The sequence below is a fragment of the Curcuma longa genome, chromosome 11 (assembly GCF_044706935.1).
Source record: "Curcuma longa cultivar G26 ecotype Majalengka, Jawa Barat chromosome 11, ITB_CL_G26_1.1, whole genome shotgun sequence".
NCBI classification, from domain to species: domain Eukaryota; kingdom Viridiplantae; phylum Streptophyta; class Magnoliopsida; order Zingiberales; family Zingiberaceae; genus Curcuma; species Curcuma longa.
In genome coordinates this window covers 18,775,146-18,787,726 of record NC_133871.1, presented here as the reverse complement: position 1 = coordinate 18,787,726, position 12,581 = coordinate 18,775,146, and the positions used below count along the sequence as shown (strand labels likewise).

The following is a 12,581-nucleotide window of genomic DNA, read 5'->3' as shown; positions in this document are numbered from 1 at the left end:
CCCTTTGATTTCATGTGAGCAGCAAAGCAGCAAGGCTTTTGAATCGATCGATCTTACCTCTTACACGGCAATCATGGCTTCCCCTGGTTCAGAGGAATTTGTTCCCCTTTCTTGTCCTTTTTCTCATCTTTAAACCATCTCGAGAAAGTTGTATCAAAGATGATTGATTTCAGTGTGTGGGGCTGTTTCTCCATCCTGTTCGCCCTACTTCACATGTTTACTGGTTTCAGATCATGATTTTACCTGCAAAAACTTGATCCTACATGATTTGCTTATCAGACTCATCTTTCCTGATACACATGCAAATTGTTAATGTTATCAACTGTGTCTATCCACCACTCAGAGCCGCTTAAATGGATCTTATCCCTTCATGGAGTTCGCTCCATGGAAGGCTACATTGATGAACGAGCTCAACACTTGTAAGATTCAATAACCTAGGCATGAAATAATACTGGGAATATAGGAACATGCCTGAACTGTTTCTGAGCTACACTTTGAGTAATTTTGAGGCTTTCTAGGCATGAAATTAAAATAATGCTAGAAATATAGGAACATGCCTGAATTGTTTCTGAGCTATAGTTTGAGTAATTAGGAGGCTTTCAGCTGATAAACTCTTGTCATTGTTCATAAAGCTGCATCATTTGATCTGCAAACACTACAGGCTCCAGGCTCACTTTAGAATGGTGCTGTTTAGAGTCACAAAATAAGATAACAAACCTGACCAATGTGGCTTAAGGGCATTTAGCAGCACTAATTAATTGAGAGCATTCGATTGACATCAGTAATGTCATGTTTAGTAAGTATATTTAAGAAGCATCAGCAGCAATTCAGTGCTAGAAAAAAGAGGCAATCAATGCACACTCTGTAAGTTGGTAGATCTTTTCAAGATTCAACTCAATGGTATGATGAAGCGACAAACATAATGAATCAGGATTCCATATAATGACTTAGAGATTGACTTCAAGTTATCTTCAAGTTTTAGGATATGCATATCCCAGAACAGTGATGAGTATTAATACGAATAACCTTGATAAATGCAGGAAAGTATCATCAACTGAAAAAGAAAGTGAAGATGTCATTAACAAGTGACATATTGTGTTTATTTTCATATGCAAATCTTTGGGAATTATCTACACAGAATTTTGCAGAATGCAGAAAAGCAGCTTATTGACATATATTCTGAAAGCCATTAACAAGTGACACAATTGTCACGAGAAAAATGTTCAGCTCCCTTTTACTGTGTCCCTTTCTTTGGAAACAATCACTCCTTTAATAAGACAGTACAACACTTTTACTGTGTCATCTTCCTTCAGAAACAATCACAAGTCTCTCTCATTTTGACCCTGAGTTTTCAATAAATTTTAGATAGTGATCTGTTTTTTTTCCTATCAATATTTGTAAAGTTTATACCCTGGGCTCATTGCTCAGGAAATAGAGATTCTTTCATTTGATCTCAGGCATACCTTGCGAAGTCGAACAAACAGAATCACAAGAACAATCCTGATCATGTAATAGGTATGATGATGAATATCTAACTTTGGTTGTAAAATTTCCATGCAGTGAAAAGGAAAAGTACTATCTTATGATAGCTGTGTGCTATACACAAGAATTAATGTGTCCAATTGATGCAAAATAGAAATTCTTTTCAAAACAAAAATAATAAATATGGATTACTATGACTCACCATGCATATGCGCATTATATTTATGATGTCTGCACAAATAGGTTGGCAAGATGAAGATGATAGTAAATTAGCCAAACCAAAAAAGTGACACAAACTGCTTAGAGAGAAAGCAAGAACATATATAAAGTAAAAAAAAAAAAGAAGGATTTTCCTTGATATGCAGACAAACATCACCTGGATTCTAATATCATAAAATTATCTAGAAAAATGATGCATATCCGGTTAAATGTTTTATGTAGGGCAATAGAAACAAACCATCACATATGTGTGAAAATATCCAGATACTTAACATCCCATATCATAAATGACGTAACAAATCCATCCATGAATTAAAACTCTCTTTATTGACCGACCTGTTATATATGATTCATGGCACTTTGAATCTGCAAAAAAAAAAAAACAAATGGTAATAATTGATGCCATTGAAAGTTGTCTTTACGACATTTGCAGGTTCTGAGCTGTAATCTATTTCAATATCCATACAACAATTTTACGACACATTATTGTCAAAAATGGACATCCCACCCCTCAAAATGGAATTGGTCAGCATCTCTTACAGGACTAGCTTAATTTCTTTGTATCCAATTTACTTAATGGCAATATTACAATCTCCACCAACACACTAGTTTTTTTTTTAATGAAAATAGACTGATCAAACTTTAAACTAAAGTGCAAATGCTTTTTCAAAATTTCATTGGAAACAAGGGTATGCTCTTTCTCTTCTACATCGTGCAGAGCACAACTTGTGTCAGCCCAGTACCCAACTTCCCACTATCAGTTCCTCTGATCTTCAATGTATATTTGAAGATTTTGGATGAGATCGGTCTCCACCGATAAAGTAATAATATGAGAAATTTCTACCCAACTTTATGCCTTGCTTTTAATAAATCCTTTCTCATTTTGAATGCCCCCAACTTATGCTGCCTCATTGAATCTCCTAAAAGCATCAGAGAACACCAAAACTTATAGTACCCTCAAGTGCCAAGTCCCAGCTTGTGAATCATTCTTGACAACTCTTCCCTTAATTCCACATTTTTATGAACTTGGCAAGCTCCAAACAAGGCTAAACATGAACATCAACCTCAAAAGGCACCCATTGGATGATATTATAGGCTTTTGTTCAGCAGACCTCCAGGTCCCAAGAAATCAACCATGCAAATGAAATGCTTCATCCTAGGAAGCATATTTTACTTCTCTTTCATAACACAAAATAAGGCGTTTCGGAATAACAAGACCTAAATGACTGCAAGCAGATAATAAAAGGCATATGAATGTGATATCATCAGGTACTTAACCTTCAGTTTCTTCTTTAAGAACAACGAGATGGATTATTTGCCCAGCCCATGGATTCAGTAGCAAACAACGATGGTATTCCATGAGACAATGTCCTGATGTAACATATATCAAAATCTGTCCTTATATAAAATTTTGCCAAATTTTACATACATGTATACCAAAAGAATTGCATATGGACGAATCTAAGGCAAGCCCACAAGTTGATATGCAAGCATGATTGCATTTTCCATGCCCCCATGGGCATAGCTGAGTTGATACTCGGATGGTAGATTGCCACATGAGAAAAGGGATCGAATCTCGGAGGAACAATCTCTTAAGAAATAAAATCCCTCCCACTTGAAGAGGCCGCTCGATCATTATGATTTCCTCCTTTCAAGTCGCTGTGGGGCCGGTATTGAGGAGCGGGGGTGAGCGTCTTCACCTTTTGCCACATGATTGTACGTATTTTCCATGTTGCAGAGCAATCAAGTGGGAACAAGCCGTAATCACATGCATCATAGTTTTTTTTTTTTTGGGTTGAATCAGTCCGATCATAGTTTAAGAATCAATATCAGCCAAGAAAATAACATTCCTCTGGAGACACTGTGGACTACTTCAGCATTGCCATTTGGGAAACAACCAGATATAATAGCACTGTAAGATATTGCATCTTCTGTACCCATTTCATTGAGGAAGGCAATAAAAGTTTAACAACTTCAACTTTAATCTAGATTGAATGAAAGGATTTTACTATCGTCACATGAATAAGAAGCCACCAATTAAATGACTGCAAAATAGATGACAACATATCCTGAGATATCACCTATACCATTGCTCCTGCCATCCTTCCACACAAGGTGTAGCCCTCATTCTCGAAGCTCATGTTGTTAAATATTTTATGAGCGTAACTAAGCACTCAGATTTTTCATGCATGTCCAGCAATTCATTATTAACCAAAACATCTTCTACATCACAAAGAACCTTATAGTACAAACTCCATGAATATTTTTTACCTGATCTCAGCGCCTTCATTTGGCTAACGGCAGGTAGAAGGGAAGCTAATGTCGAAGGACAGCGCACTGCCCATCCTTTGCATTTCGAAAACAAAACCATCTGTTCATACCTCTATGTAGTTCGTAGCCGGAAACAATCGCATTCCATGCAACATCTATCTCTCTGAGACATTCTACCGAACAGCTCGCATGCATCTTTCGAGTTCCCACGTTTGGCTTAGATGCCACTCGAAGCATTAGAGAGATACGCACTGAACAACATCCCTCTACCCGTAACACGTAAAATGAGCAACTTCATGGGAATGCTCGGATGACAACATGCCAAACCATCGAACGTAAAATGAGCAGACTCAATCTCACCGGATCATACGAACAAAGATGACTGATCAGTTATTGTAATCACTACTTGATCAACTAAACAGCCTCCTTTAATTTGATCAACTAAACACAACTTGATCATATCACAATCCTGGCTCATCGGTTCCAACCCAAGCCAAGTTTAAATTGAGTCAAGTTACGAGCCACCTGAATTTAGTCGATCTCATCTCTATATATACAATCCATTAATATCTAATTATATGCCACGGGAGCTAGAGTCGGACATAACTCAAGCTCAAGGTGCCCTACTTTGATCCAAGTAGACAGGACTTGGTCAGGTCATGGGCCTGGCTCAGTCTGAGCCAGAGCCAAATCCAAGGTGGGTATATATATATATATAAAACATTGTTATCTCAATTTATATTAAACCTATTTGTCTCTATTTAATTATATTAATTAGATCGATAATGCCTTTAATTATATGCCACTCATTAATGCTCATCTATATACACGTGTATAGTCTAAGATGTATTATATTAAACAATATCCTATACAAATCAATCAAACAAATCTTATTCTAAAAGATTAAAGAGGTCCATTATTGATAATCACTCCACTAAAATCACTCTGTTCTCAACCTTCACTAAAAGACAAAGACAAAGACAAAGACAAAGGCAACCACACCGAGAGAAAGCGCTAAATGGCCTCATCAACTTTTATTATCTATTGTAAACTAATTAAAGAGGTTGAGAGTTTAATAATATTGTTTGTTTCAATCTACACAGTCATTGTGTTTTCAACTTGATGATTTGGCAGCATTATTCAACAGTTAACCATGAGAGAGGCGAATAATACATTATTTCTATATTCTCTTGATTTCTTCAATAATTTTTATTTTATTATCTGTATCAATTTATTTAATTCCTTTTGTGAATCAAAGCTAATATTATAGAGAAGAAGTTGGAGTTGGACGATGGCTGTCCATGTCAGTGTCAAAGAATTATTTTCTCTTTATACAAAGCCCTTCTAGTGCCTAATTAAAGTTAAGCAAATCTAATTTTTATCTCTATAAATACTTTATTTTCTTCTTTCCACAATTTTGATAATTCAGATGAGCTATGAAAGGGAATTGTAGTGGAAATAGATGTCATATATATAGATTAAGATTAGGGTATACAGGGAAAAAAATCCACCATAAACGTGGATTAAGAAACCAGAAAATATGACAAAATACGTATTCATAAGCATTAATTAATATGACATGCAAATTGCTATCTCACAGATTTGATGGATCCTTCTTTAGAGGACTGATTAAAGAAGATAGAATTTAAAAGAAGGAAGGAATGAAACACGTACACTTGTTGCTCTCCAAGGTGGAATGGTCAAGCCAATGTGAATTTAGACTTTCCTTTAATTTCAATATGCTTTCTTGTATCTAGTGGAATCAAACTTCGGTTCGTTATATTTTTATGATAATTAAAGATTTGACTCGGTTAGAATTACATGTCATATAATTGATTGATTGTGTTTTATGCTTTGGACAGAAAAGACTGCTGATCATTTTCCTTGAGAAATGGAATGGTCAAATATCACTAGATATTTGGTTAATTACATCATATCAGTTTGACCACCTTAACTAACGAGATTAACTTTAATGTTAATACGTATTATCTAATGGAGTAAAGTTTATGAATAACTTTAGGGCAACTCCAATTGCAGAAAAGAAGAGATTTGTGAAATTAAAAAGCTGAATAAAAAAGATCGAACCATTATAAGCATGACATTTGTGATTTTTTACTTTAAGAGCGATAATAAAATTTCAAAGATGTTCTTTTATCTCAAAATTAAAAATATAGGTGGGGCCATAGAGATATTAAATGAAAAAATAATAAATGAAAGAGGTGTGATTTAATAATATAGATTTTATAAAAAAGTTATTGAGAAGTTTTTTTTTGACAGTGGAGAAAGTAGTAGATTTTTATATTAAAAAAAGTTGCTTGTCACAAACTCCTGTCATAAATTTGTGATTTTTTCGATTTTAAAGTTAAGATTAAATTCAGGCCATAAATTGAATAAGTGATTTATTTTAGGGTTTAGGATTTAGGATTTAGGGTTTAGGGTTTAGGGTTTAGGATTTAGGGGGTTTATTGATTTTAAAATCGAACGGTATACAAATTTATGACGGGAGTCTATTTTATGTTTTATATTTTTGATATAGTATTGATGTGCTGTAAGAGAAGAATGATGTTATTATTTTAAAAATAATTATATTTCTACAAGTCCACGCCACTTAGTTTGACATCAAAAACACTCCTTGGACCTCATAATTCTTTTCGATAAGTCACTCATGGTTATAGAGAAAGATGCACTTGGGTGTTTGCAAAAATGCTTTCCATTTCTCTAATGTTGGCCTACCATCCTTCATTGGCCCCCTCCTACACTTGCCAATTCCTACAACAATAATGCCACACAAACTTAGTGGAAATAACACAAGGATAGACACGCTTCTTTGTCCTCCCTTTTCCTCTCCCTTTTTACTCATAATTCAAAGTTATAGTCGATGTCATGCAAATGGCTACATGATTTTCTTTATATGGTCTCCTAGTTGCCACCGTAAGAGCCAAAGAGAATGCATGCATTCATGTCATGGCAGAAGAATCCTCTTCCAGTAGCTGGTGGGAGATCCATGCCACCTCTGTCTCCACTCACCACTCCATCAACAAATGGCCACCTCCTAGCAGCCGATACCATTCACCTTACGACCAAGACCCTGCCTCTTGCTTCACTAACATACCGGGCCTCAGCATGAGTTCCTCATCGGCCAATATCTCCAGCGAGCCAGTGCAGAGCCAACTATGGAACCAAGCTTTGTTGTAAGTATAATTAAAGTAGGAGAAGATATGAATAGTAGAGTAGTTGGTGCCTAACAGATGCATGCTTCAAATGATGATCAGCGACTTTTCTTCCTTTGGAGGACTTGTCTTTAGTTAGCAAATAGGGCTAGATTGAATTGAAGTCTGTTCTGATTTGATCAAGAGTAGGCATGTTAGGTCACATATTTATGTCTGAACTTTCAGAAACGTCGGAGGCGGCAGAGACACGCCGAACCACCTCCATACTGACAGCGAAAGCATCCTGCAACCATCGAACTCCAAAAGCCTAACAACAGGCCAGATCTTCCGCGGTGCTAACGACTACCTGAGCAGTCCACTGTCACTGAGCAGCCTGGAGAAGTTGAGCAGACTCCAGGTTGAGAGATTGAGCACTAACACATCAGACATGGCAATCAACTGGTCTTTAGCACCTCCAAACCCTCACCTGGACCACCCTCTTTCGCCATCAGTATTATCAAGCCTTCCTGTCGCTTCTTTGCTGGCTGATCAGTGCTCTACCCTGAACCTTGCTGATGTTAAGCATGATAGATTACGTTCAAGTTACTTGTCATGCAGTTATGAAGGCATTAACATTAAAGGAGAGACTAACGATCAGCACCAGGAGACGAGCATCAATAGCAAACTGTGTCCAAATGAGTTGCTTTGGACTGGCACTAGAAGTTTGTCAGATGGTATTTCTTTCACTGGTTGTTTGAACAACCCGCCGCTTGAAGGCTCGGCTTCATCTGTAAGTCTGGTGATTGCTTATTTTCCTTTTTAAGAAATCAAAAAGTTGTTTGTGTCTTTCTTTTTTAAATTTGTAGAATAGAAGAAATGGGAGAACATTTACTACCACAAGTGAAGGGAAAAGGAAAAGACCTGATGACAGTTCAGAGAGACTGCTGAAGAAATCCAAGTATGATAATTCAACGGCTTCATCTGTTAAGGTGCAATAATCTTCCCAACTGATTAATACAGTAAAAAGAAGGGTTTGTATTCAAGTATTTAAATGCATATATACATTTCGCAGGCACCTAAGATGAAGTTGACAGACAAGATCACTGCGCTGCAACAGCTTGTGTCACCTTTCGGCAAGGTGATTACAATAACTGATCAGTCATCTTTGTTCATATGGTGACTGACAAAGAAAATGAAAAACATGAAACATAACCATTCTTATGCTTGATGACAGACTGACACTGCATCAGTGCTCTTTGAGACATATAATTGTATCAAAATTTTGCACGAGCAAGTACAGGTACTTTAACTTCTTGTACATTACAGATACAAAACAGGTAAGTCCTGAAATAATATTCATATATGAAGTAGCTAAACAACTTCTTTCTTGAAAATGAAGATTTCCTACTGATTACTTACCTGTTCTTCAATAACTAATGAGTTCTTGATGTTTTCATGCAGTTGCTTAGTGACCCATACATAAAGTCAAGTAGTAGCAAGGTAGCTAGTAACGCTGTTCGATACATTATTTTTCTTTGTTAGTTGATCAAATTACTGTGTTTTTCAGGATTACAGTGGTCGGGGAGAGATGGCGAGGAAGGAGATAGCAGAGACAAATCTTGATTTGAGAAGTAAAGGGCTCTGCTTAGTTCCTATTTCCTGCATCCCGGAAGACCATAAAGAAAATTGTGGGCTAGATTACTTGATGCCAGCTTATAGAACTTGTTTGTACAGATGAACGATCTCTCAAGCTTTCTCCTCCTGATTTCACGTGTAGCATGAACAAATTCTTCCATCATCAAATCTCTTTTCTTAACAACTATACATTCTTTTATCAATGTTCTCATTATGATGAGACTGTGTAAGGTTTAATTGCCGGAGCTGCGATCTTTGAGATCCTTTCTTCCTAAATAAATTTTGATCTAAGTGAAAAATAATACTGAAGCATCTTGTTGATGAGTGCTAAATGCATGATCAAATAAAATAATCCAAGCTAGTTAAGTAATTAGACAAAAGAATAGCTCTCGTACTAATTGCAAAAGAGTGTTTTGAAACAGATTCAAAAGTGACAATCTTATTGGAGGATGGTTTTAGTTTAATATCTGTCATTAGAAATAGAAACAGGGAAAGGGGTGGAATGAAATTGATTTAGGAATTCTAGGAAGTGGCATGGAAATTTTGTAACAAGTTAGGAGCAAAGTGAAAATTTCTTTTTTAAGAACAAAAAAAAATCTAATGACCGGTTTGCCAAAGTATACGCTTAATAATTACAATGACCGTTTCCTCCTAGTTCACCGTCTTCTCCCATGGCGACGATCGATAAGGATAGCATCAATGCCAAGCTCATGGTGCGACTCTCTGATTCCCCTCTTTCCGCGCCTTATTCTTCTTCTTAAGCCTGCTTCTCCTGCAATAGTAGGTCGTGTGTGTCGAATTTTTCTGCGTCATATTGTTCCGTTTAAAATCCGGGATCTCGTTAAACCCTAGTTCTTACTGGGCGACATGAGATGAGCGTTGGGAACCACAGCCTCGCTCGTGGGTTCGTCAAGGACCAGTTTGGACAGGAAAGGTTGGATTTTGGCGGTTTGATTGTGTTTGATTCAGACTGGGCACCGTCTCGTATGGATTTCATCGCCCCATCGACGATAAATGTGCCAGGATTTTTTACAGACAACAATCAGTGTTTTTTCCATTTCCTTGTTACATTTTCTTGACTTTGCTATCCCTCTCTCTAGGTTAGAAATCATTTGAGAGGGCGAAGAAGTGGGTTCCCGAGCTTCAGAAATTAGTTCAGTAGGTGATGGAAATTGTGGAACTTTGTCAGTTAGTTTATTGCTAATCTCGAAGGGGCGCATGGGAGTGGGTTGCTGGCAGCAAGAGCTCTATCATCGCCGAGTGGAATCTCGTCTGCCACAAGAGGTTTCAAGCAGAGATTCCCGCCTCCTTGTTCTTCCTCTGCATCCTCTTCGGCAAGAAGACCGAACCCAAAGGCAGCTTTGCCGAGTTGTGCGTGGAGGCTGTCGGTTTCATGGCCTTCGACATCCTCTACGTCTACTGCGTCGAGCTGTTCCCGACCAAAGCGAGGAACTTCGCCATCTCCATGCTCCGGCAGGCGCTCATGCTCGGCGTGGCAATCGCACCGCACTTGGTGGTACTAGGGCGGCTGAGCCCGACGATCTCCTTCGTCATTTTCGGCGGCCTCTCCGTGTTTAGTGGCCTCATTGCCACTTGGTTGCGGGAGACCAGGAACGCTTCTCTCTGCGAAACATTGGAGCCGCAGGAGAAGCAGGAGAAGATGATGAACACTCCGATCGCCGAAATGGAAGCAGTGGCAGCGTAGTAGCAGATGAAGTGATAAAAAATCCTAGCTTTTACTCATCTGTCCAAAGCTCTCTGCAAGATTTAAGTGTTCCTGAACTGTGCAAATTAAACAATCTCAATATCCAAGAATCTTGGCCTCAGAAGAAAGGAACGACGAAAATATCTAGCAGTTCAGTAATTAGAGGGCAACCAGAAGGAAACAAATCCTATTCAGAAATGTTTATATACAGAAAATGAGTGAGTAAAATAGCAGTCATTGAAAGGATTTATCATATTTGAAGCCAAAGCTTTGCTGAAACCACTTAACATGAACTTGGAGACCTGCATCTCTCAATGCATACAAAGCTGACTCATGCAGTCTCTCATCCAAACCAATTCCTTCTTCTTGTATCTCCTTGAGGAGGCTAATCAGCTCATCAAGCATGCTTGCCTTTGAGAACACCCCCACCATTATCCCAGCCAATGCCCTATCCACCTTCCCCCCTTCCCTCTTAAACTCTGCAAAAAATTTCACACACTCATCGAGTCTTCTTGCTTTGCTGTAAGCACCAATGATGCTCGTGTAACTGATCTTATCTGGTGCAATCTTTCTTCGTATCATCTCCTTCCAAAGTTTCTCCACTTGCCTCAAGTTCATGAGCTTGCCATGGGCGTGCAGGAGGGAGTTGTATACCCAGACATTTGGCTTGCAGCCCTTCACCTTCATCTTTGTGAGCAGCCTCATGGCTTCCCTAACTTTGCCAAGCTTACCATACATCGAGATCATGTTTGAGTATGCGACAACACATTTGTCGTAGCCTTTCTCTATCATTTTGGAAAATGCAGCCTCGGCCATCTTTGATAGCCCCAACCGGCTGTAGACGTTGATGATAGAAGCGTATGTTACTTGCCCTGGATCACATCCTAGAGAAATCAGTTGCTCGTATGCGGCCACAGCCGATCTGGAACCTTTTTTCGTGGCGAATCCGTTGATGATTGTGCAAAGTATACAATCGGATACATGAATTTTCAAATCTCTCATGTTCTGCACGACCATGAGAGTCTTCTCCAGCTGCCCCAAGTCGACATACATCAACACCAGATTCATAAAGACGGCCTTGTCTCTCACCAAGCCCTTTTTGGTCGCTTCCTGGAAAAGATCTTCAGCGATTTCGGCCTCTCTAATCCCTGCAAATGAGTTCATCAGCGAGGCATACATTGCAGCATTTGGTGGCATTCCCTTTTCTTCCATTTCCCTGAAATATCTGAGAGCTTCGAAGGCTCTTCCCGACTTCCCTAGAGAATCACACAAGATCAAGTATATCACAACAGAGTCAGCAGTCAAAGTTTCAGACTTTTTTGACTGGTATTCTAGAAACAGAGCAACCACCTTTTCTGTCTCCCCCAATTCTTGATACGCTCGGAGAATCCAGCGGTAGCAGCTAGAATCCGGGGAAAGCCCGACCGCAATCATTTGATCAAAAACCGAAACCGTACATCTGTACATGTGGAGCTGGTTGTAGCTGCGCATTGCCGAACTGAAAGCAGAGACAGCAGCAGAAGTGCTGGCTTTGTCGGACTCAAGAACTCGAAGCAACGACTCAACCAGCTTGAACTTTCTTGCTCTGATGCAACTACGCACCAATCTAGCGCAGGTAGATTCGTCAGGGTGCACATGGAGGCTCACCAAGTCATCGAAGAGGACCGAGATGGAGCTCCAGTGCCTGGACTTGACCAAGCTCCTGAATAGAATCCTGAGGGTCGTTTTATCAGGTCGAAAAGATGGATCTGTTTTTGCCTTTTCATAATACTGAAAAGCGAGAGATTCGGTCTGGGGATTCTTGCAGATTCCCTGGATGAATTCGTTTGTGATCTCGAAGTCGGAAATGGATGAAGGGATTGGAACGGATTGGAGGTCATTGGATTTGGAGGCATCTTGAAGCAGGGGAGGGCTGGATTTGGAGAAGTTGGCTATCACAGCTCCTCCCTGTTTCCTGCAAGAGATGGCGAAGACTGTGGAAATCAAATAGTAGGAGGAGGGGGAGGAGGAGAAGAGCTGGGATTGGGGAAGGGTTAATTTAGTTCTCGGAGGGAGAGAAGGAGACCAGTGGAGGAGCTGCTCCATTTGGCCATCGACGGAAGAAATGGAGATCTTGGCTC

General features: G+C 39.1%; 2 protein-coding genes across 3 annotated transcripts; one reads left to right on the top strand and one right to left on the bottom strand.

The window, feature by feature from the left end:
- Positions 1-6,921: 6,921 nt before the first annotated feature.
- LOC141842099 (uncharacterized) lies at positions 6,922-8,994 on the top strand. Of its 2 annotated transcripts, none has more exons than XM_074730315.1 (7): positions 6,922-7,163; positions 7,368-7,911; positions 7,988-8,110; positions 8,194-8,259; positions 8,356-8,421; positions 8,583-8,621; positions 8,689-8,994. In XM_074730315.1, exons 1-7 carry the CDS (start codon positions 6,937-6,939, stop codon positions 8,857-8,859), a joined length of 1,236 nt encoding a protein of 411 aa, XP_074586416.1. In that variant the 5' UTR covers positions 6,922-6,936; the 3' UTR covers positions 8,860-8,994. The 2 variants fall into 2 exon arrangements, with proteins under 2 accessions (XP_074586416.1, XP_074586415.1); XM_074730314.1 differs by having other exon boundaries at positions 6,937-7,163; positions 8,697-8,844.
- Positions 8,995-10,620: 1,626 nt separating this feature from the next.
- LOC141840148 (pentatricopeptide repeat-containing protein At5g13770, chloroplastic) lies at positions 10,621-12,546 on the bottom strand. The gene has a single exon (XM_074728054.1). The coding sequence runs from the start codon at positions 12,544-12,546 to the stop codon at positions 10,696-10,698; it is 1,851 nt and encodes a 616-aa protein (XP_074584155.1). The 3' UTR covers positions 10,621-10,695.
- Positions 12,547-12,581: the final 35 nt, after the last annotated feature.